General features: G+C 43.2%; 2 protein-coding genes across 4 annotated transcripts; both read left to right on the forward strand.

Annotated features, from left to right (window-relative positions):
* Nucleotides 1–164: 164 nt before the first annotated feature.
* ndufs1 (NADH:ubiquinone oxidoreductase core subunit S1) lies at nt 165–9,153 on the forward strand. The gene is made up of 19 exons (XM_048268750.1): nt 165–256; nt 872–954; nt 1,128–1,219; nt 1,458–1,565; nt 1,761–1,837; nt 1,953–2,034; nt 2,170–2,300; nt 2,644–2,829; nt 3,396–3,530; nt 4,059–4,173; nt 4,417–4,562; nt 5,077–5,205; nt 6,039–6,168; nt 6,275–6,435; nt 6,681–6,835; nt 7,159–7,334; nt 8,044–8,178; nt 8,293–8,365; nt 8,675–9,153. Exons 2-19 carry the CDS (start codon nt 876–878, stop codon nt 8,764–8,766), a joined length of 2,202 nt encoding a protein of 733 aa, XP_048124707.1. The 5' UTR covers nt 165–256; nt 872–875; the 3' UTR covers nt 8,767–9,153.
* Nucleotides 9,154–9,510: 357 nt separating this feature from the next.
* Nucleotides 9,511–19,119, forward strand: ino80db (INO80 complex subunit Db). Of its 3 annotated transcripts, none has more exons than XM_048268751.1 (10): nt 9,511–10,282; nt 11,843–12,089; nt 12,714–13,399; nt 13,671–13,776; nt 14,221–14,430; nt 14,967–15,076; nt 15,597–15,730; nt 16,170–16,396; nt 16,709–16,866; nt 17,085–19,119. In XM_048268751.1, the coding sequence occupies exons 2-10, from the start codon at nt 11,872–11,874 to the stop codon at nt 17,915–17,917; spliced, it is 2,682 nt and encodes an 893-aa protein (XP_048124708.1). In that variant the 5' UTR covers nt 9,511–10,282; nt 11,843–11,871; the 3' UTR covers nt 17,918–19,119. The 3 variants fall into 3 exon arrangements, with proteins under 3 accessions (XP_048124708.1, XP_048124709.1, XP_048124710.1); XM_048268752.1 differs by lacking the exon at nt 9,511–10,282 and adding an exon at nt 10,312–10,479; XM_048268753.1 differs by lacking the exon at nt 9,511–10,282 and having other exon boundaries at nt 12,000–12,089; nt 12,430–13,399.
* Nucleotides 19,120–25,150: the final 6,031 nt, after the last annotated feature.

Raw genomic sequence — 25,150 nt, forward strand, 5'->3', positions numbered from 1 at the left:
GAGATTACAAAACGTATTATTTTGCATTATAAATTACACGTGCACCAAGCTATATAGTAAATATCCGTCTAGTGTTTTTGGTTATATTTTACAAACAACGTACAACAAACATTAAGCCACGTTTAAAGATATGTTTTATTGTGGGTGTCGTAACGATTTGTATATTTCCGTTTTACGACAGTCGACATACCAAATCGCCATAACTGAGTGCACAACTGTATCGCTGTTCTGGTCTAGAAGGCCAAATAGCGACAAGGTAAGTACATTGAAATCGTTGAAGTTGGATATGCAGTTTCTGAAAATGTTGGAATACCGGTAGATACAATCCTTTGATGGTACTGGCAAGATGTTCAAATTCAAATACGGGTCGAAAAATAAGTCTAATGTTCCTTCTGCCCTTGACATGTTCAGCTAAGCTAACCCGGTTGCTGTAACGTTAAGCCTAGCTAGATGTTCAGCTATTTTGTCAACAACACAGTTGCGCACATGAAACGTGCCAATTTCAAACGTTTATCAACACATAATATGACGCTTGCAAAGAGGCTCTTACTTACCTAAAAATGTTGACATTGCAAGAGTCAAACTCTGCTTTTGTAACGTTTGGTAACCTAGCTAGTTAACGCAGCCTTTACAGTGTCCTAACTAACGTGACCTAACATTGAACTCCTCGTTTATATCAGGCAATTGAACAGTTTGGGTAAAACATAACATGAAAACGGACTTCTGTATTGTTTATTTTCTGAAGGAAACTAGATTTCTTCATTGTTGTAATTTGGGTTCTTAGCTAATAGTAGGTCATCTTTGAGTAATTGTGTGTTGAGCTGTCACTGTAACAAATAACATTACTAAGTTTTTCCTTTGTCTGCTACAGCGTCATGTTGCGTTTGCCAGCCGTCAGCCGTGCCATAGCGGGGGTGGCCCACTCTAAAGCATGCCTGGCCCCAGCTAGTAATGGTAAGTTTATAATCATTTGGTGTTGTTTTGTTAGTGTTACATGCTGTATTTAATCATACAAGAAGCCTAAACTATATGTCTTTAATCTTTTGAAAATACTGGTCGTCAGCCTTTGTTGATCTATTTGTGAAACTGACTTGGCACATATGTTGTATTTTGTTTTACTCACACAGTTCGTACATCTGTGCGGGCTTCCAGTAACTTGGTCGAAGTCTTTGTTGATGGAAAGCCAGTTATGGTGGAGCCTGGTACTACAGTGCTTCAGGTAAATCACTGTATGTTAGCAACACTACATAGAATGTTGGTAATAATAATGATAACACGTAGAACTCTAACTAGAGTACCACCCTTGATTGCACCCCCAGCTGCTGGACTCCCTCCTATTTAAAGAATCAATCTAGAACTTGTTTTTGAGGTTTTCTCCTACAAGAGAATAATGTAATGCTTTATCAAAAACTCTTGTTCCTGTAGAAGTAATGACAACAGAATGTGATTCTCCATAGGCCTGTGAGAAGGTTGGCGTGCAGATCCCCCGTTTCTGTTTCCATGAGCGTCTGTCGGTAGCAGGGAACTGCCGCATGTGTTTAGTGGAGATTGAGAGAGCACCAAAGGTAATGCATTTATGAGGGACCTTGCTTGCTAAATTTCATAAATTGCTCACAGTACTGAATACTACTGATGTCAAGACATTCATATATACTCATATATACTCCCACTGCAATCAAGATATTTTTCTTAAACCATAGCACAGGTTGATTCACCTTATCTTGTGTATTCTCACTATGTCTGTGTTTTTTATGTGACAGCCTGTGGCAGCATGTGCTATGCCTGTTATGAAGGGCTGGAACATTCTGACAGACTCAGAGAAGACACGCAAGGCCAGGTAGTGCAGTACATACCGCTAATATATTAAATCATATTTTTGTGTCCTGTGAATAAGACTTCTTTGTTGTTATTCCAGGTATGTGAATGTTTTTGTTATCATTTGTGTTTTTTAGGGAGGGTGTAATGGAGTTCCTGCTGGCTAACCATCCTTTGGACTGTCCAATCTGTGACCAAGGAGGAGAGTGTGACCTCCAGGTAATAAAAATGTAATTGGCTTGGCCATTTTGAGTGTGGCGTAGCTATAGTTAGCAGTCTCTATATCCAAATGACAATGTATCGGTGTGAATGTAGAAGAGATTAAAAGACTGACTATATGTGTTTGGTGTGCAGGACCAGTCCATGCAGTTCGGCACAGATAGGAGCCGCTTTCTGGAGGGCAAGAGGGCAGTAGAGGACAAGAACATCGGCCCGCTCATCAAGACCATCATGACCCGCTGCATTCAGTGCACACGCTGTGTCCGGTAAGAATATTGCCATCTGTTACATAATTCAGAGTTTGACTTTGAGGAGAATTACATCAAGGACAGAAAGTAGGCTATTTGAAGTGCGAGCTCTGCAGTACAAAATGAAATCTATTTAGGATTCATGATGGAGAGGTTTTACTTGAGAACACATGTTGATGGTTTGACATTGGTTTGAAAATGTTCCATTTGCGACATTGCAGCTTCTTGTTTATTAAACGTGTACAAATAAACAATATTTACTGTTTTTTTTTATTGCACATGTTGTCGAATATAACAAGCCACATCAATATATGGTGCAATCCATTCTGATGTTATTATTTATATTATATAATGTACGCAGCTTTGCCAGTGAGATTGCGGGTGTTGAAGACCTGGGTACAACAGGCAGAGGCAACTCCATGCAGATCGGTACCTATGTGGAGAAAATGTTCATGTCTGAGCTGTCTGGAAATGTGATCGATGTTTGTCCTGTGGGAGCACTCACCTCCAAGCCCTACGCTTTCACCTCACGACCCTGGGAGACCAGGTATGAGTCTCCAGCTGTAGCATATATCTTAACAATAGTTCAGAAATGTTGGGTTGTCCTAGTGCATCTCCGCAGGTGCCACTCACTCACACACACATGCACGCACGCTCCATCTGTCTATTGTCTGTTTCTTCCTCTCTCTGTCTAACGGCTCCCACACACAGCTGCGTGCATTGCGTTGCTGGAGACGCATCCCATTCACTTTAAATGGGCTCACGTGATCCGTTGCCGAACTGAATTGTGGGTCCGGCTGCGTCAAAGCTTCTCCTGTCTGCTCGCGTTGAGGAGTTCAGCTGTTGCTGCACCGACAGACGGCACCGGCCAATCAAGCCAATCTACGGACGGCACCAACCAATCAAATTACGGTTTTACTTAAAGTCATTTGCATAGCTACCGTCGGGAACACCCACTGGAATGCGTTGACGGAACGCAGCTGTGTGTGGGAGCCGTCAGTGTGTCTGTACATGTATCTGCATATACATGTGCTGTAATTGAGCCAAGGTCATTTATCCGTACAAATGTGATCTACAGCTTAATTTCAATGCTTCACTTGTTTACGCACACAGGAAGACCGAGTCCATAGATGTGATGGATGCTCTGGGAAGTAATATTGTTCTGAGCACCAGAGGAGGGGAGGTCATGAGGGTTCTGCCTCGTCTCAATGAGGATGTTAACGAGGAGTGGATCTCCGACAAGACCAGGTAGGCCTGGGCTCTGGCACGTTCTGAGATGCCAACAACATTTTTCTGAAATCTTCTGTTGTTTTCTTTATTGAAATGTACTACAAACACACACACACACACAAACAGCAAACATGTACTACAGCAAACAGTATTAATATTATTGGTAAACATGATATTAGGTTTTAGGTATGTCATTAGGTAAAATTATTACATTACATTACATTTAGCAGACACTTCTTGACCAAAGTGGCTTACATATGTCAGCTATATTACAAGGGATCACATTGTCCCCGGAGCAACTTGGGGTTAAGTGCCTTGCTCAAGGGCACAACGGTGGAAGCCGGGAATTGAACCGACAACTTTCAGGCTACTGCACGCTACAGCCCAGTTCCTTAACCACAACACTACCACCGCCCCAAACGCATCACACAGGAATCGAACCCCGGTCTCCCACGTCATCCCATGTCTGAGACCACTGCACTATCCTCTTCCACTTATTGATGTTGTCTTTCTTTCTCCCCTTTCATCCCATTCCCTTCCCCTCAGGTTTGCTTATGATGGCTTGAAGAGGCAGCGTCTGACCCAGCCGATGGTGAAGGATGCCTCAGGACAGCTGGTTGCCACGACATGGGAGGATGTGCTCACCCGTGTGGCTGGAGTGGTAAGTGCATCAACACAGTCTGCTTGTGTGTGCCTGTGCGTATTATGTACAGGTCTTTTTACACTTTTTACCCAAATTTAATCTATTTTGAGCTATATGGGCTATACATTGCTTGTGGAGTATCTTTGTGTTGTCCTGAAAAGCTTTGATAACAAGAGTTGACTCTCCAGTATGTAAATTGTTAGACAAAAATGGAGTAAAATCACCCCACAGTGATTAAAAAGTCGAGTTTGAATCCCACAGCTCCAGACCGTGCAGGGGAACGAGGTGGCTGCCATTGCTGGTGGCATGGTGGACGCTGAGTCTCTGGTGGCCCTGAAAGACCTGCTCAATCGCCTCAACAGCGACAACCTCTGTACTGAGGAGGTCTTTCCCATGGCTGGGGCGGGGTGAGTGCCTCCATGTGAAGCTGTGCAGGGGTCATGAAACGTAAAAGAGATTAAATGCTTTGGGCAGGGAAGGGTGTCCATATATTCCGATGTGGTCTGATGCTTCACTCGGCAGAAGAAAAATGATTTGGCTTTTGAATGCCATGAGAGTAATGTGTTTGCTTTTTCTGATGTATGGGTTTTGGTTTGGGGTGGGTCAGTGCCAGCTTTTGCAGTGAGTAATTATTTTCTTCAGTTAAATAACTGCTGGACTTACACAGATTTTATGTAGGTGCTACTGTATGTTTTAGCAAAGACAGTGATTGGGAAAGTGTACAGAACACTGTTACCATGGGTGTAACATGCTGTCAATTAGACTTAAACATAAAAGTTGAATCAAAACCAAGAATCTACAGATCTATACAGAATCAATTGATGCAGTCTATAGATTTATAATGTATACAATCTTCGCAATGATATCCTTGTATCAGGCCTTAAATGTATTCCTCTGTCTGAGCACTTTCGTCTCCTGCAGTGCTGACCTGCGCTCCAACTACCTGCTGAACTCACGCATTGCCGGTATAGAGGAGTGTGATCTGCTGCTGCTTATTGGGACCAACCCACGCTACGAGGCCCCACTCTTCAACGCCCGTATCCGCAAGAGGTACTACACACACACACACAGCCTTTTTCCACCAACCGGTTCCGTTCCAGTTCCCGAACGAACATTTGAACCAAGCATTTCGACCAAACAAAAAACACCTCGGAACGTGGCACTTTGGTTCGGAACTTGAAAAAGAAAATGGTATTTTTTCCCAGTGAACCGGAGTGGGCGTGTCATTCTACCATTCAGAGGGGAGAAGACACAAAAGCATGAGTTTTCCGTCTATATCAACTGTTGCCATGCGTAAACAAAACTAGTAAACTAGCACTACACTGCAGACGTTATCCAGCATTTAACACGTTTTACACAGCTAATTTCTGCCGTTTTCACTGTCATATCATCCTGTGTAAGCATATCATTAACTGTTGTTTATGCATGCAACACCCTGTGTTGGTGACGCATCCTTGGTTCCGTTCAAAACTGGTGGAAATGAGGGCTTGTTCACTAGATAGCACCAAGGTTCAAATAATTCTGAACTGAACCAAATCAAGAATGTGTTCCCTGTTGGTCGAAAAAACACCCACATACACAGTGAGAGAGTAATGCCTATGCATGAATAAGTACACGCATTGTTTTTGCAGGCCAAAGGCAAAGTGAGAATCGATGCCGGCAGAGTGATTTATTGCCACATCATATTTCATAAAAGTTTTCCTACCTGTGCATTTCTGTTTGGATACAGAAAATCAATCTTTGTGAGCATCTACCAAACAGATGGCATGAATTATCTAAATTAATGAATACTAAATTATCATCAACATATAGCGATAAATAACTTGCGAGTGGAATCTAGATTTGATGTATGGGCATTAATGACAAGTGAAATTTTTTTCCAGCTGGCTGCATAATGAGCTGCAGGTAGCAATGGTGGGCCATCAGGTGGAGCTCAGCTATTCCTATGAGCACCTGGGAGACTCCACACAGGTGTTGAAGGACATCGCTGCTGGCACACATCCCTACTGCAAGGTAAACAACAGTCTTTGCGGAACTATGAACATTTGAGTGGGAGGTTGGGGATCATGGCGTAATTTCTAGAGGGAGGCATTTCTGATTGCTTGTCCTCCTGTGCCAGGCATTGGCCCAGGCCAAGCGGCCAGTGGTGGTGGTTGGCAGTGCCACTCTGCAGAGGGCCGATGGGGCAGCCATAATGAACGCAGTCTCCACCATCGCCCAGAATGCCCGCGCAAGCAGTGGTGTGGAGGAGGGATGGAAGGTCCTGAATGTACTTCACAGGTCTGCCACATGCATATTTATGTGTTTTGTTGTTGGATTTAGATTTACACAAAAAGCAATTGTTCATACTGTTACAGATGACTTGGCTGGATGAGTTGTGTTATAGATTTGCATACATTTTGGGTGCAGTTGAATAGAGCACACTTAAAAGCAGACTGGTAGACCGGAATGCTGTATTTAGAATCTCACTTGCTGACTGGTGGGAATGTGTTTGTGATTGATTTGATTGATTGATTGATTGACAGGGTGGCCAGTCAGGTTGCTGCGCTGGATCTGGGATACAAGCCAGGTGTGGAGGCTGTCAGAAAGGCCCCCCCCAAGGTGCTGTTCTTGCTGGGGGCTGATGCTGGCTGCATCACTCGCCAGGACCTGCCCAAGGGCAGCTTCATCATCTACCAGGGTGCGTTCAGTGAGGGAGAAAAAACCCTTCCACCATGCATGCACTCACTTAAACCAGACTCTTATAGATAATCATCAGTGACTGAAAAAAAAAAAAAAAAACCCATCACCATATAGTGTATGCACTCAATCAAACTAGACTCACGTAGATAATCACACATAAACTAGGTTCTACTTACTGGTTCAAACATGCAGACATGCTATGTACCATTACTTTTTTCTAATTAATTTATTGGGTTGATGGAGGATATAGGTTTATTTAGAAGTTGCATCCATGCTTCCAGTGTCTGACCCTGACCTATCTCTTGGGTCACTGCTGTACAGGTCACCATGGCGATGTGGGAGCCCCCATGGCGGACATCATCCTGCCCGGCGCAGCGTACACAGAGAAGAACGGCACCTATGTCAACACAGAGGGCCGTGCCCAGCAGACCCGCATCGCTGTGACCGCGCCCGGCATGGCCCGCGAGGACTGGAGGATAATCAGGGCCGTGTCTGAGGTATTCACTCACTTTTAAGGCTTTTTTCCCGCAACGAGCTAGGCAATTAGGATTTGATGCATGCTTGCATAGCAAAATGTGTTTCCCACCGACGTCCGTAGACTGAAAGACCTTCTCCCAGCAGAGAGTCAACTGACTGCATCAGCCATTGAAGTTCATAGATTTATGAGTTGATAGCAATGTTACAGAGGTAACAGTCTTTCACTGCCACGGAAGGGGGAGGAAATGCAACAAAAACAAAGAACGAGTTGATATGTTTAACAAATAAAATATACAAATCCGAAAAATATGTATATCAAATTATGTTAGTAGTCGAAAATAATCAAACAAAAATAAGCCAAAAGGAGCGGCACAACTGGCCAGCGTCCCCGTTACTAGGCAACGGTACACAATATGTGTGGTATGTATAATATAACCTATAATAATCAGGACACCACTGTGACACTACAATTGTTAATGAGTAATATTGTAATCCTACACATAAATCAAGAGCCGAGTGTTAAGTTAATGTGAATTTCATTGTTATGGTAATAATGCAATGTTTTGGTCAGCTGGATAGTTATCTTGACAATTACATTAATCAACATAAATCATGCATGTGTATCATTTGGTGGGGTGGACATATAGATATGCACACAGTTCCAAATCCTCACACACCCACACAGTTGGGTTGTTGTACGTGTTCTGATTTTTTTTGTTGGTTTGCTAGTTGGCTGGTGTCACACTGCCCTACGACACCCTGGCAGAGGTGAGGGAACGACTGGAAGAGGTGGCTCCCAACCTGGTTCGCTACGATGATGTGGAGCAAGCCAACTACTTCAAGCAGGCCAACGAACTTGCACAGGTCCAGCATTTTACCCGTTTACATTTCTCAGACCACATCTGCAATCACCTTGAGACTTGAAGTAGCTGTGTTTCCACCTGTCAGTCTTATTATATGTGTGGTTTTCTTTTGCAGACTGTCGATCAGACATTACTAGCTGACCCTCTGGTCCCCCCTCAGATAACCGTTAAAGACTTCTACATGACAGGTACCTGAAATACGTTTCTGAATGTAACTAAATAATATTTCTCAATAGTGTTTTTTTTCTGTAGATACTATGTATGGTATGTTGTAATAGTTATTATCTAATAATAGTCTGAAAATGTAGGTGTGAGACCGGTGTGATTTGACTTCCTTCAGTTATCAACCTGTGATTGAGAGTGTGATCATCTAACAGCTGTTTCTCACAACACTTGTCTAGGACAGGATCTTGTGAAAATGTATCCACCTATGTGCAGATTTTTTTTGTTTTGTTTTTGGAATTGTTTGAGTGTAATACTGTCTGTCTGTCTCCCAGATCCCATCAGCCGGGCATCCCAGACAATGGCCAAGTGTGTGAAAGCTGTGACTGAGGGAGCAGATGCTGTGGATGAGCCTTCCATTTGCTAAAACACTTCCTTGTCTGTCAGATCAAATGCATAACCTTCATGTGTGAGACCTTCGTCCTTAACGCAAACCTACCACACACACACACACACACACACACACACACACAAATACTTCAGTCACTATCACCTTAAACACAATATTCACAATATTGTCTCCAATGTTCCATGCCAACTCTGACCTGTCATATCTCAGAACCAGAATTGTTCAAACCAGTTCATATACAACAGTGTGAAATTTTATTCTTGCTTTATATATTTAAGTATGGTATGGTTAGGCAAACAATGTCGTTGTATAGATTTCATTCCCAAGTGAAGGTCGTGGGGAGCAGCTTTGTTAAAGAAAGCTTATACTGTGGTGAAAATGAATAAAACATCTATTATTACAGTCGACCCTCTTACAGTGTTGTTATGCTTCATAATTGCTATATGGCTCAGACCTGAGATTAATAGCTGCTGCACTGGAGCTGCACAGGGTGGTTTTGGTATGACATTGTGTAGTTTTTTCGTGGATTGGCAGTTAAACATTAAGATTTGACCCACCTCAGAAGTACAAATGTCAGCAAGTTTGCCTTGTTAAAGTATGCTATTTAAACTTACGTCTTATGCCAGCGTTTTTAATCGATCTCGATTTCAGTGAATTTTTGGGTGTAGAATTCTGGAAAATTAATTACCTGTTTTGCAACATTGTTGCCCGTCATAAAATTCCGTACCTGTACCGTGTGCGCTTCCACAGTCAGGCAACAAAGGGTGTGATCTTTATTTTTTTAGTATACCAGTTGTGTTCTTACAGGGGGGAAATAGCAAACCACCTTTTATTTTGGACTTTGTAAAATCTTTTAGTGACGGTCATTGGATGATGTGATGTCATCTGAGTCAGTAAGACGATAGAGCTGTCTACTCGGGGGAGATACCCTTGAACTTAATGTCAAGCACAACAGGTCCAGTTAATGAGAATCAGTTGGATTTACCCCGCTGTATTACAATGATACGTTGCTTTATTGTGTCTCCGTATCACAAACATGCCTGTTTTAAAATTTGGAGCCATCGTTACGGTACAATATCTCAACAAAGTTAATTTCCAATATGGTTGCAAAGGTTGTTGTTGTACTGTTGCCTGTTGTCATGTCCCCCCAGTGCCTGTAGTAGGCTTGTGCTGTGAGAAGCCTCACATCCGACGACAAAACCAACACCCCCTTGTCGTTGTATACGGACAGTTGTTATTCAAATAATCGACACTAAAATGCAGTCGGTGTCCGTACAAATGTACAGGCATGGGGATTAGCAGGTAATTGCTCGCTAAAAAAGTAAAACTGGCGGTAGAAGCGCCCCATAGGGTATAATAGCCGTTTCTAGGTAGCGCTTGTGGTGAATAGCGTATTCAACACTGAAGAATCGAAGGTAGACGGGGCTAACGAAAAGCACCGGGCTCGAGCTGAAGACATCCTACCTAGCGCGCAGAATAAAGCGGCTGAAGCTCTACGCGAGGTCTGGGGATTACATGGTGTGACAGGCCAACGGTATTTACTTCCATTTATGTTCAAATGTTGCTCAGATTTGCATACAAAAATACGCATTGTACAGCTAAAATGTCACACAGTTGACTGATTTTTATATTGCTCCAATTATTTTTTTGGAAGCAATATGCTATTTTCCCAACGCGGACTGCTTTCGTGAAATATTTAATAGGTAGTCGATATATTTGAATTTTAAATTGGTAAGTATTATATACAGACGAATTTGTATTATGCATTTTAAAACTAGTGTCAAGCGTTCTTCAAAACCGTAAATAAACGTTGCTGGTTACCTTAATTACGCTAACTAGGCTAGCAAGGATTTGTTATTGACTAGCTAGCGAGTTAGCTATTACTTATTTCCGCTTCCTCATCCCTCAAGCTTTTATCGCACCTTTTGGTTTAAAAAATGTATTTTTAAGGTAAAATTTCGGTGGTGACGTTTGAGTCATACGATTAATTAACGTTATCGTTATCTTTCTTCATAACATAAAAGTGGGCGGGTAGGCTGTCCATCCTCTTACGTTTTGGAAGTTGTTAAGCATGACAAGTACCTTGCCCGTCTCGTAATATTTGCGAACTAACGTTACAAGCGTAACGTCTCTGGTAACACTACAACACTTGAAGTGATACATAGAAGACTTTTCTGAACTGTGACTCGCCTCTTGCTTTGATACCGTGTCGGATATTGATGAATACAACTCGGTAGTCGTTTTTCGTTGTAAACACTTATGGTTTACAATGCATACCGTTTCTTTTTAATGCCCGTAAAATAATATATTCTTGCTTGATTTACCTGAAAGATCAGGTGGCAGGTGGCAGATGCGTTCACATATTTTGTGCATACAATATTTAAGAGTCCACCAGTTCTTGCACCAGTTTATGATCTTCAATATAAGTAACATGGTTACTAACGCCTCACAACTTTCTTTTTTTCCATCATGAAGAATTTCCTGTGCATTGCCATTAATAGGTGTCACAGGCGACTAGTAAGCATTGGCGTTACCCGCTTCCTCCAAGTAAATGCCTGTAGGCTAGTCTATAATGATCGATCACGCCCGAATTTTGTATTCTGCACAAGCTTGTTGACAGAAGCGGATCCCAGGTGTAAGTCTGGAGAGTAGCCATGCAGTTGTCCATGAGTTAGATATCAGTGAGTGAACTGTCAAGTGCATGGGTGAAAAGTTCAACTTAAAAGTTCAAACGTTAAAGCTTTTGCCAATAAAAAAAAGCGTGTATCTTCACTATAGAAATGCACAGGTTTCTCATTACTTGTCGTTGATCAGTCAATTCGTCCGCCCACATTTTCTAGTAGTATTCAATATTATGAGGGTGTGGCTAGCAGGTGAGTGGAGAAAATCTGACCCTGATCTGGCATGAGTCTGTTCCACAGTCAACCATTATCTTATGACCGCATCTAATGAGAACCACACCCGTCTAACTGCTCACACACTAACGGATCTGGCCTTTTTGCGGTAGAGCTAACTCTTGGACTTGTGGATGTTTGGGCCAAGCAAAAAATGACATCTCCATGTGCTTTTTGTTCTCCCCCTTACATGTATGCAGCTAATGTGCTCCAACACTCGAGGCACGGGATGTACGAAGGCAAACACATCCACTACTCGGAGCTGGACCACAAGCCACTGTGCTCCTACAGTCCCAAGCTGTGCAAGCAGCGACGCCTCAATGGCTATGCCTTCTGCATACGCCACGTGCTGGAGGACAGGAGTGCTCCCTTCAGACAGTGCGAGTATGTGGCCAAGTACAATAGCCAGCGCTGCACCAACCCCATCCCCAAAGCAGAGGATCGCAGGTATGCGTGTGTGTGCATGTGTTTGATGCACTCAGTCATATGCTGTGTAATACTGTGATGTTCAAGATTACTGAACTATTCAAGGGGGTATGATAGTTCAATTAGTTGTATTTGTCAGTTTACTCGTGATTGGATTTGTGTTTCACTCTACGCTGTACAGTGGTAAGATTTGTGCAGTTTTGTGGAGGTTAGGTGAAGTTTTCTTCCAAGTTTCCATTCAGATGGTTTAACACTTGTTTTCTCAGTAACCTAAGTAAGGTTTGGGATATTACACAAAGACCTAGTGGTGACTTTAAAGTGTCAGGTTTGTTGACCATTTACAGAACCCTTTCTTCTGTAGATTTGGGAACGAACAGGAAGCTGATTTCCTGCTGTAGGCATGTGACCTGCTGCTGCCACAATTGTAACTGACATCAACTGCTGTCGAATGATTTGTTCCAGGAATTATTTCAATTTGAAAAAAATAATAGTACATGGTATAGAGTACAGTAAATGTTTGGACAGAACTAATTTTAAACATTTGTCTTTACATGTGCTGTGTATTGCCAGTTTTATGGTCATGCAGTCTAGGTTACGAAATGAGTTCTTGATGCCCTGCAGTCATAGAAGTCGTCTGTCTGACAGGTATTGCAACAGCCACCTGCAAGTCATGGGCGTCCTGCCCAAGAAGGAGCGCAAGAAGAGGCATGACTCCTTGGAATCTCTGGCCCTCAACATTACTGTTCCCTCTCTGGCTCTGAAGACCTCCAATGGGCTTGACCACCTACCCCCATCTCCACCCCCGTCCTTACCCTCCTTGCTGTCGCTGGACCCCTTTGGCCTGTGTGGGGGTGAGCCCTTAGTCCAGAAGGAGACTTTGCTGCCGAAGAAACCACCTCAGGGCCGGCAGAACAACAACCCCAAACAGCGGCCGATCCGAGAGGCCGAGCCAGTCAGGCAGTCTCCCCTGCCAGCCGCGCCCGGCCGCTCTTCCGTTCATCTCCCTCAGCCAATGAGCACGCAGCAAAAGCCGTTAGTCCCTCCCACATCCATGCCCATCACATCTTACTCAGTCGGACTTCAGCAGGGCTTATGCAAGTCTGTACCACCTCAGACGCACACAAGTTCAGCTTCCTCAAATCACAAACTAGAACCGGGCCCAAGGCCTGCTCCGAACAGGAAATCAGCCCCCTCCACGTCTGCTCCTCTCCCCAATAACACCAATACCACCATACCTGGGCGCCTGACGATAACACCTGGGAGGCTAACGCGGCTGCACAGAGTCATGGAGGAGCAGTCGACCAAACGCAGCGACTTACACCCACATTTTGGTGAGTCTTTGGCCAAAACCGAAGTGAATTTTCACAAACTCTTCAGAATAATTTATATGGACATTGAGACTTCAGAAATACCTTTGGTAGTGTATTTTGTGATTGTAACATTTTTGTGGTCTGTCTATTTGTGTTCTCACCTCTTTTAAAACAGAGTTTCTCAATTCTCTGTACCTACTCGGATAGAGGCTTGCTTTGTCTATGTGATTGCTTGTGTTGGTTGTCAGTACAGAGGAGGATCGATGTAATAGGACTTAATGTTTTGTAACAGGGTTAGACTGGTCTGAGGACAGTGCAGCAGAGGATGACGATGAGGAGGTGGCGAGAGTTGCGTCCTATCAGTACTGGAGGCTTCAGTCAAGACACTCAGAAGAGAGGTAAGTCAGCCAGCTCTAAAAAACGCTCTTTATCTTATTAACCTTTTGTAGTCTAAGCAACAGTTTTTTTGTCAGAATAAACATAATTGTAAACATGACTAATGCAATCTCTATGAGAATATTTAGTAAATGAATGAATTTTCAGAAAATCATTGGTTTTGTGTTTCACATACAAAGCATTGCATTGCGCCACCTTGAGTGACCTATTGGGTGTTAGCAAGAATGCCAAGTCAATATTATAATCCACCAGCTGTACAATATCTGCCATGCACCTTTGTTGAAATGAGCTATTGACTGGCATTGAGCTGAATATGCTCAATAACCTTATCAACTGCCCAAGCATAGAGGTGGTGTTATGGTGTTATATCCCTGTCAGTTTATATTGAGTGTGTGTCTGTGTGTGTGTGTGTGTGTGTGTGTGTGTGTGTCTCTGTGTCTCCTCAGTGCTCAGGGTTGCAGCTCACGCAGTCAGCGTGTGGCGGGTCTGGCCTCGTACCTGCAGCAGAAGTACACGCACCTGCGGCGGGAGGAGAAGGCCCTGCGTCGCCACAGGAAGTCACAGCGGGCGCTGCGCGTAGCACTGGTGGAAGCAGCCACACAGGACCCCGGCCACACGGCAGAGTTTGTCCCCACGGTGAATGCAAAGGCCTCAAGGTAAACAGCACACACACGCACAGAGAGAGAGAGAGAGAAAGACAGAGAGAGAGACTCGCACTCATTCATTTAGTGATGTAATGTCAAAGAGATGCACATCTGTGGCCACATCACACATAGCATACTATCTTTCTACAGAATCCAAAAAAGAGAGTAGAGGCACTCTGAAGTTGAAAAAGTATAAAACCTATGGGTGTCCAGCTTTGTTATACTTCCTTTTTCTATGCCCTGATGAAGGCCAATATGGCCGTAACGCGTAGGCCCATGTGCTTTTAACCAGTTCTTGCCATGTTAAATGAAAGGCTTTTTATACTTTTTCAACTTCAGAGTGCCGCTGTATTTTCTCTTTTTTGGATTCTCACTTCAGCCATCGCATAAGAGCACCTGAGCAAGGAACTATTTGAAGTCTCCTGAGCGCCCCCTTTGTGTCTTCACTATCTTTCTACAGATTTTCTACAGACCATTTTATGTGCCTCATGCAGGTGAATGTGTATTATTGACGCAAAACTTATTGCTGTTAACTGTTGTCTCTCCAGTAACAGGATGTCATGGAAGCAGGACTTTCAGGCAGGGCTCTGTACTGGCAGCACCAAGGACGAGACATGTCGGAACCGGGCCCTGCCCTTCACACAGCACTGCTTCCAACGTATCCTTCCACCTAATCTAGAACCAGTACAGCCGAGTGCATAACTGTGGTATACGTCCGCATGGCCCCATGTCTATAAAGGCCCAATTAAGGAATGTCACAGTGATGTAGGGCCTAATTGCCACACTCCAAAATAGCGACCAGACTGAAACTGATGTCTCAGACTTGCCTCCCTTTCAAGAGAGTTCCATTATCAGCATCATAGTTGGCCCCACAAGGCTTCCGTTTTAACATTCCATACGTTATCTTAATGCAGGGGAAGTAGATTGGGAACCAAACAGAACATTCAAGCGTTGTTTTTGTTTTTCTTGTTGAAAGGGTCTATAGTTATACTGTGAAATAGTAGCATTTTCTTCTGCCTACGCTTTCATTTGAGTAGGGATCTACAATGAAGTTAAATGGTGATCTTGAAGAAGGCTGGAACAGGGAGGTTGTACGTGTGAGGTCGTAGCACATAGAAATTGCAGTGGTGTGTGTTTTGTGTGCACCTTGTATCGTCCTTGACCTTTGTCCCTTACAGACATTCTGTCGAATGGCTCTCAGCAGCTCTTCAACAGCTGTACGGCGCGCTTCGCCGATGGCGCACAGTGTTCCATTCCGGTCTTTGACATCACGCACCAGACGCCACTCTGTGATGAACACGCTAAGAAAATGGTGAGCTGCTGGAGCAGGTTCCTTATCTGTTCTACACAAGGTGTAAATATGTAAATGTGGAGGCACATAGTGGCCCATTGTATTTGAGCACATCATGCGCTAGCTTCTTAGACAGACTTTTTACACCTTACACTCAGTCAAATTCAATGGCGGTCGCCAACGTGTGATTTGGTTCCCACTATGTTTTGTATGACCCTGAAAGAAATATGGGAATTTATGTTCTTCTTACACAAATTCAGGAAGTAAGAACGTATACTAGTAGTCACTGTGGAACCGCTCTGCTCACCTACCAAAGTTTTGGTCTATGATGTCTCTCCATTGCCTACTCGTGCTACTCACTGCCACACCAGATTGCCCATTATGTTCACCTCCTTCATCCTGGTGGTTCTTTCCTCAGCCATAACTGATGTCTGTCTCTTTTGACCCTGTTTCTTCTCAGGATAACTTCCTGCGTGGGGATGTGAGTCGCCGCATGTACCACCAGCAGCAACAACAGCAGAGGAAGCCCCTACGGAAGCCCAAGCCAGCTGCCCTGACCAAGAAGCACAAGAAGAAGGGCAAGAGGGGACCGCGGCGGCCCCAGAAACCCATCCCCCCCGCGCTGCCCCAGGGCAACCTGGGAATGCCCTCCGCACTTAGCGTCCCCCCACAGTCCTCCAGCATCAGGTGAGGCTGCGTCAGGTTTCTGGCATGATGGAGCTTAGCAGAAAACATCAGCAGGCTTTTGTGAATTCCCAAATGGTCCTTTCCATTTTGAGCTTATTATCTTTAGCCATGTCTTTATAATGTTGCATGCAGTACACTACTCTTACAAGACTGCAAATTGCCCCTCGAGGACAGATAAAGTATTTTGAATTTAATTTAACTGAATTTCATTGAGGGAACCTTGATCGCATTGGAAGACGACGTTATATGGTGCATGTGTGTTGGCATTCATGGTTTCATGATCTGTAATCATTTTTTTTTTTTCAATATTAGGAGCCCGTTGACCCCAGACCTAAGCACTGATGAATTCCCTGATGACATCCCCAATGACATCAATGACATTTCACATGAATTGGAGCTTAACCAGGAAGACTTCTCAGATGTTCTTCCAAGGCTGCCAGATGATTTGCAAGACTTTGACTTGTTTGAAGGTACATTTATTTACTCTCTCTTTTCTCAGCCTTTAGGGTAATCTTAATCTGTCTTGACTTCACTTTGGATTTAGTCTTATCTTTTTTTCGTGTATTCACTTCCGTGGTTTTGTATACTGTTGCTTGGTCATCCTTGGTACAGTCTCAGTTGTGATATTATATTAGACAATTATATTAAAACATTAAGTTATTTTGTAACCTTCTGTGTTTATGCACAGCTGCAGGTAAGACCAGCGAGCTTCTGCCCACATCAGAAGAGGCAGATGAGCTGGTGCGCGTGCTACAGGCCATGGGCTCCTACCCAGAATCCCTTGCGTGCCTGAGCGGCATGGGCGACCTGGGTCACCCGGAGGGTGTGGAATCGCGGGCGCTGGCGGGCGGCGTGGTTGACCTCCTGAGCTCGCGCCTCTCCGCCGACACCTTCTCCAGCCTGGAGCTGGACCCCAGCCTCCTCCACCCGACGGACGACGGCTTCCCTCCGTCGCCGCTGTCCCCTCAGCACCCGCTCACGCCCCCGTCCTCAGTGCCCAACGCCACGGTCCTCTCCGACGGCACCTTCGCCCGCAGGCAGTCCTCGCACCTTGCAGCCGACGGGAGCGGCAGCAGTGGCTGCAACGGTGGTGGGGAAGGCGCCGCCTGTCACATGGACTTGCACAGGCTGCAGGACCCCACCGCCGGCCCTTGGAGTGGCCTGCCTCTGAGCCTGGCCGACGGGCCTCCCTTTCACAGCCTGGTCGGCTCGGAGACACTCCTGCTGTCTACGGCGTTATCCACCCCTCCGGCGTCTCTGCCTTCGGGCCCTTGCCAGCCTGCGGCTCCCCTCTCCGCCCTCCCCCAGAGCAGCCTGACCGCCACGCCTGCCCCCTCCGACCTCCTCTTCATCTCCTCCTGCACCTCCTCTGTCTCCACCTCCGCCTCCCTGCCTCAGGACGTCCTCTGCTCCTCCACCCTCCTCAAGCATCCCTCGCCCCAGCTGCTGAGCCACTGTGGGATCCCCAACGACCTCCAGCCGCACCACAGCTCGCCGGCGCCCCCTATGGACCAAGCGTGAAAAAAAACCGCGAAACCCTTCCTCCCTCAGTGCATCAGCCCGATCTTGGCCACAGTGAAAAGACCGTTAGTTACACCACACACACACACAGTATTCAGGGATCATGTTACAGATTATAAGTGTCAGGGGTCTGTCTGGTAACTTTTCATTTTTAGATCATCTCCTCGTTGGTTAGTAAAGTGTCTTTTTTGTCACATGAAGTATATTAGTATATATATATATATATATATATATACACACACACACACACAAAAAGCAATAAAGGCTTCCCTTCAGTATAGTAGTTCCGTTTTGTTTTTGCTCATAGGAAATGGTGGACAACCTTGGATTTTTTAGAAATTAAACATGCATATTTATGAGTATGAATATGAATAGGTTAGTGGTCTGCACATATGGTTTTTATCGACGAGTGAAAACGTGTGGTTATCGGTGGAAAATGTGACTATTTAAAACAAACAAAAAAAAAATATGGAATGTTTTTTTGTCATCTGCGCATTTGGTGGAGAAGGTAATTTGCCCTCAGTTTTGTTTGATGTCGATAAAAAATGGTTGTGGTTTGTGACTGATGGTGTTGTTAACATGCTTTTGGTTGCTGTAGAACTGTGTGGCTAGTGAGTGGCACGGATATTAGTCAGATCCCTCTCATGGCCCTTCTACGTAAAACAGCATCTCCTGGAGTCCCACGTGAGAAACAGCCAAAACATGCATTGGCGTCAGTGTTCCCTGTGCGTGCCCTCAGCCTCTACCTAATCCTGCTTTTAAGATCAAGACAAGGAAGACTGATGGCATTTTTTTCCTCCCTCAGGGATTCTGGAGGCCAAATTTTGGGGATTTTCTCAAAAACAGCTTGAGTGGTTTTAAAGGTATAAGGTAGTTAAAGCTGCTTTTTGCCAACACACGTTATAATAGATGACAAACATGGAGGACGACTCAGATAAATCCTTTAAAATTCCCTTGTATTCATTGAATGTATTGTTATCAACATCACATGAAGCGTCTGATAGTCTAACAAGCTTTTATGAGTCCTTTTTATGTGTTAAAGGTATTTTTATGTATTCAAGATGTTTACATTTTTACTTATATTTTTTCTCTGAACAGATATTGTAATATGTGTGCAATACACATGTACTTTCTGTATAGTGAGAGAATTTATCTTTTCAGTTTTGTTTTTCAATGTGTGAATTAAACTTGCTGTGACCATGGATTGTCCTGTTTTATTTTTGTGTTCGATGGAGATCAAATCATGATGCTTTTTTTTCCGTCAAAATAGGAATATAGAAAATCAGCTGCAGGAATATTATGGGCCGCTCGGGAGATTTGTTAATGGCTTCCTCCGGTGGGGTCTTCTTTTTATGATTGCAGCAGAGGGCGATAGAGGCTAGACGGAATAAGCCAGTAGCCTCAAGTCCCAAAAATTGGGAAAGTTTCACAACAGACCATCTTGCCTGTAGACGAAGATCATATATTGGCCTAGAAATAGATCGGCTTATAGTTTTAGCCTATAAAGGAAAAAGGGGAAAAAAATGGTGTAGGCCTATGCCGCAAAATGCACAACTCGCGCATGCAGTTTTCATCATCTAGTTTTGTCCATGGTGTTCTCCTTGAACCCTTGTCGTGAATTTCAGAACCTTAACATTAGGCCTATATGTGTGGAAGTCACAGAGCTGACCACATACATTTCTACTATTTGGGTTGACAGTATTTTGTATAGCCTAATTAAACTTAAAATGAACATATTTGGCATCTGTAAAGGCAGTGCGTCTTTGACATCGTGTTTATTCCGATTTCAGCGCAAGAGGATTGAGCGCACGCTTTTTCACTTTGGAGCAGACACTGGCGTTACCTAGCAACCACTCCGGTACTGTACCCTCTCGCGCTTAGTGCCTGGCCGAATTCCGCCGTTGCTGTTTCTATTTCTGTGTAGTATCGCAGTCGCCGTCTGCTGAAACATTCATGGCACAGCCGTTTCGCTCGCTGTCTCTCTAACAACGCAATCCCCCAGCTTCAGATTCAAGGTTCGGCGGTTAGACTTTTCTTAGGTTAGAGTCTGGTTATAGTTAGACTTGAAAGTCTGCATGATGCATGCATTAGACTACAGGCTAATCCTTCTTGAGTTCGACATGAGAACATGATAGGCCAGATGTTAATGGCATGATCTGAAATGCTTGACCATGACCTGGTCCATTCTAAGATAACGCTCTTTTCAGAGAGATCCCATAGGCTACAACAGAGTAGTGGTATTTGAGTCAAGTGAATCTTAATGAATGGATGTTTACCAGCATGCCCAGAACTGATGGAGTTGGGAAAAGAATGGTTACAGAGGGCCTTGTGAGGACTGTTGTCAGTAATGGTTTTCTCTCACTTCAGTGATTCCAACCACTTCTGCACTGACGGATTAAAGTAGGCTATATAGGCCTATTAGATCTAAATATTCTTGGTGGTGAAAACATGAATAATCTAATATCCTATTTAAAAAAGGCTGGAGTTGTAGCCATTGTCTCATTCGACTATATAAGGCCCTAATCATGCCTCAGGCCTTAATTTGTCCCTTATTCAACCCTAAGGCTGTAATTTGCCAGTGCCTGTTTTGTGTTAAACCTGGATGCAAAGGACTGAACAACATGTGCAATAGATCCAAGCAAAACTTGCCTTGTGTTGTCTCCAAAGCTTTCCTTTGGCCATGGCATTGGTGTGGTAACCGGTAGCCAGCTGAATCTTTCACCCAAATTGCTTCCTCTGTCTGATTTGACTGGCTCCAGATCCAGTTTTGGCAATAACCAGAATCAGAATGCCAGTGCCAAGTCCTTGGAAAGCTTCCTGGATAGTCTTGGTATGATATTTTGACTTCCATTTCTTCTTTAGGATAAAATGGAAGTGCCAGTGTAAGTTGTGCCAGTGTAAGCTATGCCAGGAAGACTCTAATTCGATGCTACTCATTCATTCATGACTTCTGACCAATCACCAGTCTGCTACACCTGTCTTTATGACTCGGCTGACCTGTCCAGCTGATTTAATTTCCTGCTGTCTTGTTCTGGAAGGATCTGCATGACTGAGGATGGGTCCTATGCTATAGACTCTTACACTGCTAACTTATGTAAAAAGAACTTGCCTGGACACTTTAATCCATGCTAGATTCTTTAACAAAAGGCCAAGCTTTCGGTCATCCGACCATCATCAGGACATAACAAACATGGTGGTCGGTTGGACGGATGACCGAAAGCTTGTGTCGTGGATTTCTATGACTTAAAGGATGCATGTATGGTTTTTTATAAACTTTAATTTTACTGCAATTATTATGAGACTTCAAGGCCTGTACACATCTTAAGCAGACCAGGCCAGGTGTCAAAGAGTGGGGTGAATGAGTGCACAGTGACACTGGGCCTAGACGGTCAAGAGCGAGAGGATGAGGTAATGGAAACTGGAAAAAAACAGAATCAGACAGTTTTGCATATCATTTTTATATATGATATGACAAGGGGTCCCACCAATATCCGTAACCTTGGTGGATGCTGATAGGCCAACAGGTGTCTTTCGAGGGAGGCGAGAAGGCCCAACTTCAAGGTTAAGGAGTATAAAAGATAGGCCGCAGCCATTTTGATTTCAGATCTCATCGGGGGCCGCCATCTGATGACATCTCACTTCACCCTATTGCTTGACACCTGGTCTGAACATTGTTCAGGATTATCACTGCAATATGGTGAATAAAGATTCAGCAGTCTTCAGAGATCTCCTGTCTGTTTTGTCTCCTTCGGACGCCTTGTCCCAGAGTGCTAATTAGTAATAGTCAAGTGATAAATTGCTAGTGGATTCGAAAGTGGACTAGTTTTTCCACGACTAGTTTTTTTTTATTAGCACATAACTTATTCACACAAGTTAGCAATGTAAGAGTCTTTAGCATAGGCCCCGTCCTCAGTCATGCAGATCCTTCCAGAACAAGACAGCAGGAAATTAAATCAGCAGGACAGGTCAGCCGAGTCATTATAAAGACAGTCTTGAAAGACAGGTGACATCCGACCATCATCAGGGCATAACAAACATGGTGGTCAGTTGGTCGGATGACCGAAAGTTTGGCCTTTTATTAAAGAATCTAGCATGGATTAAAGTGTGCAGACAAGTTCTTTTGACATTTCAGTTTTGGTGGGTCTTTAGCACCTTTTATCGTGAGAGTGGGGTACTTTGTTTGATATTGCTAACTTATATAATTGTAAATCCTTTAATGGATTGAAACATTTGTTAACCTTCATTGTTGCCTGAATCTTTCTGGTTGAACTGGACTTATGTGAGGTCTTCAACTGTTAAAACATCTTTGTGTGAGTAACATGATGAGTATTATGTCACTCTGTCAGTTCAACAGTTTATAAACTGTACACCGTTGCTGTGTCAACCATCTGCGTTCCCTGCTTTTGACGCCAACAATATTCTAATGGAACAGTTTGTACACACAGCTGCTGTTTTACTGAGAGTTAAATTAACAGGATTTTTTTTGTCAATAAATGAATCAGTTGTCTCATTATTTCAAAGCACTTGGCTGCTACGGAGCACACTCACATACACCTAAAATACATGGTATTGATTAAAATGAGAAATTCAATTGTGAAATGTGCAAACACTAAATTATTTATTCGTTATAGTGTCATTAAGGATGCATTAACTTGGCACAAATGCAATTAGGGCATGAGGTATGAAATGAATGAAATGATGTGAGCTGCTCTTTTCAACATCTTCCATCTTGGAATAAATTAAAATTGATTGCACCTACTTGCCAACACTGGAAAGAGACTATGATGACAGTAGCTGATACTATTGGATAATTGCAATAATTATTGTTGGTATTATTGTTATCATACACAGTAATTGTTGTTATTATACAGATTCCAAGTACAAAAGTATGTGTACTTCAACAAAATGTTTTATGACACATACTTGTATGTACACTGCTAAAAAATAAGTGAACTCTTACAGGTTTTCACAATTATGAAACCTTCCACCCTTTCCTCCATTCTCAAACAGTATGTCTGACAGTTCTTGCAAAATAAAACAACCGACACAAAAGTTTTACTTGTGCTCAGAACCAAACAATGTCATACAATGTGTGATTGAAGTGTTCCCTTTAACTGTTTGAGCATTATATTTTCTGGCAGATTGCTTGTATTTCTCTCTTCCCACTGAGTGCAGTTAGCGACAAGTGTGGTCAGATTTTTTTTACATAAGAGCTCATCCTCCAGGTTGCACAGTTGGTGGTAGTGTATGCTTACATTTACACACACACACACACACACACACACACATATACATATGCACACATCGTCAGTCTAATTAGTCTCCTGCTGTTAAAAGTTCAGGACGGAGTCCTGTGGTGAGCTAACGTGCTTTAATATGTCTTAAGGGATTCTCACTGCTGGACTCATTAAATAAAATGATCGGAATGAGGCAGGGCTGCCATGCATGCTGTCCTGGCAGGACTATTATTCAGTGCTCAGAGGGAAAGAGAGAGAGAGAGAGAGAGAAAGCATATCTAAATATAATCGTGTCATTGAGGTCTCACACGCTTTACACAGGTTATGAGTCTTCATTGTCTTCTTCCCTAAGGAAACTTGGAGCACTGATCTAATGGCACTCAGTGATGAAACATATGAAATGTATTTGTTATTAGTGGGTGACTAATTAAAACATATATCTCACATTTTATTAAAAGTCCGCAGCACATCTTTTGTGTTTTCCAATTTGGGTTCCTACAGGGAGACCAGGTTGGTATGCCAATCTAAATGAAGGGTTTGTGTCCCTGTGGGGCTCTCACCCACAACCCTTTCCTTTACCTTTGCTCGATTCATGTCAAATCTCAACCAGTCTGAGTTTGTATTCAGGAGCCTCTTCCACACCCCTTACCTGTGTGGTTGATAGCATGCCAAGTGTGAATGTTGATTAGTGTGAAGGGCAATGGAATATTTATTTTAAAGGCCCCCACATATGAACTGCAGTTCTGTCTTGCCTCTGTCACTCTCTGGGGATTCAAGTTCAAGCTGGGTTCTACAGTTCTGTTAGACATATTCATGCTATGATGTTATATAAATGGAATTAAATTATGGGAAGTTCAGAATCCTTGCCGTTGAGATACCCTGGAAAGCACAAAACATCTTTGACTATATAACTGAAAAAGAAAATCACTAAATATGTATGGTATGTTCACAGATGATGATATAACTGCTGATGATAACACTACTGGTCAAAAGTTTGGGGTCACTTATACATTTCCATTCCACTCCATTACAGACAGAATATCAGCTGAGATCAGTTGTATTGTTTTTTTTTTTTTTTTTTTAAATCAGGGCAGTAGTTTTTAGATTACATTATGTGCTTACATAATTGCAAAAGGGTTTTTGACTGTTGTAGAAAGAAATGGCTGATATTTAATGCAATATCTACATGGCCCATTATCAGCAACCATTAATTGTTCGAAAGGTACATTCTGTTTACTAATCTGATTTTAAAAGGCTTTAGAAAACATTGGAGAAACCTTTTGCAATTATGTAAGCACATAGTGTAATCTGAAAACTGCTGCCCTGATTAAAAAAACAATGCAATTCAAGTGACCCCAAACTTTTGACCGGTAGTGTATAACAGTGGACAATAGTATGCAGTAAAATACAGTGCAGTTAACTTACACATCTTTAGCATCCAAAATAAAAAATCATACTACAATTAATTAGGAAAATAGGCCTATTCAGATCTTAAACGTTCTCTCCTTGCTGAAAATGCAGTTCAAGCCCTGGCCGTGGCGCAACTGGCTGGGGCACTTGCACCGTACTCCGGCAACCCGGGTTCGATTCCCACCCCGTGGTCCTTTCTGGATCCCACCCCGACTCTCTCTCTCCCACTTGCTTTCTGTCATTCTCCACTGTCCTGTCATTAAAAGGCAAAAAAAAAAAAATGCAGTTAATTTAGTACAAGATGGCTTATTGGGTAACATTATTGAGAATGTAGTGATATGCCTTTGATAAATTACAGCATCAATCATGTCATGTCATTGTATTTGACACAAAATATCAAGATGAGTTGATCAGCTCATGTCTCAACCCATGATTTTGGTATAGCTGGATTCTTCGGGTGTTCAAATCAAATGTTCAGAAATAAGCCATTTTAATGAGCTCTAAATTTCAGTATCTTCAATATGTCTGCCAATTAAAATGAAAGTCTTGTTTTTTGTGTATAAGTTATGCATCACATTGATGAGGT

Source organism: Alosa alosa, chromosome 17 (genome assembly GCF_017589495.1).
Source record: "Alosa alosa isolate M-15738 ecotype Scorff River chromosome 17, AALO_Geno_1.1, whole genome shotgun sequence".
Classification (NCBI taxonomy): domain Eukaryota; kingdom Metazoa; phylum Chordata; class Actinopteri; order Clupeiformes; family Clupeidae; genus Alosa; species Alosa alosa.

Coding starts and splice junctions, on each gene's coding strand:
- ndufs1 (XM_048268750.1), top strand. CDS start 876: ATGTTGCGTTTGCCAGCCGTCAGCCGTGCCATAGCGGGGGTGGCCCAC. Junction 1,838..1,952: donor GAGAAGACACGCAAGGCCAG/GTAGTGCAGTAC, acceptor TGTGTTTTTTAG/GGAGGGTGTAATGGAGTTCC. Junction 6,169..6,274: donor GCACACATCCCTACTGCAAG/GTAAACAACAGT, acceptor CTCCTGTGCCAG/GCATTGGCCCAGGCCAAGCG.
- ino80db (XM_048268751.1), top strand. CDS start 11,872: ATGTACGAAGGCAAACACATCCACTACTCGGAGCTGGACCACAAGCCA. Junction 13,777..14,220: donor TCAAGACACTCAGAAGAGAG/GTAAGTCAGCCA, acceptor GTGTCTCCTCAG/TGCTCAGGGTTGCAGCTCAC. Junction 16,397..16,708: donor CCACAGTCCTCCAGCATCAG/GTGAGGCTGCGT, acceptor TTTCAATATTAG/GAGCCCGTTGACCCCAGACC.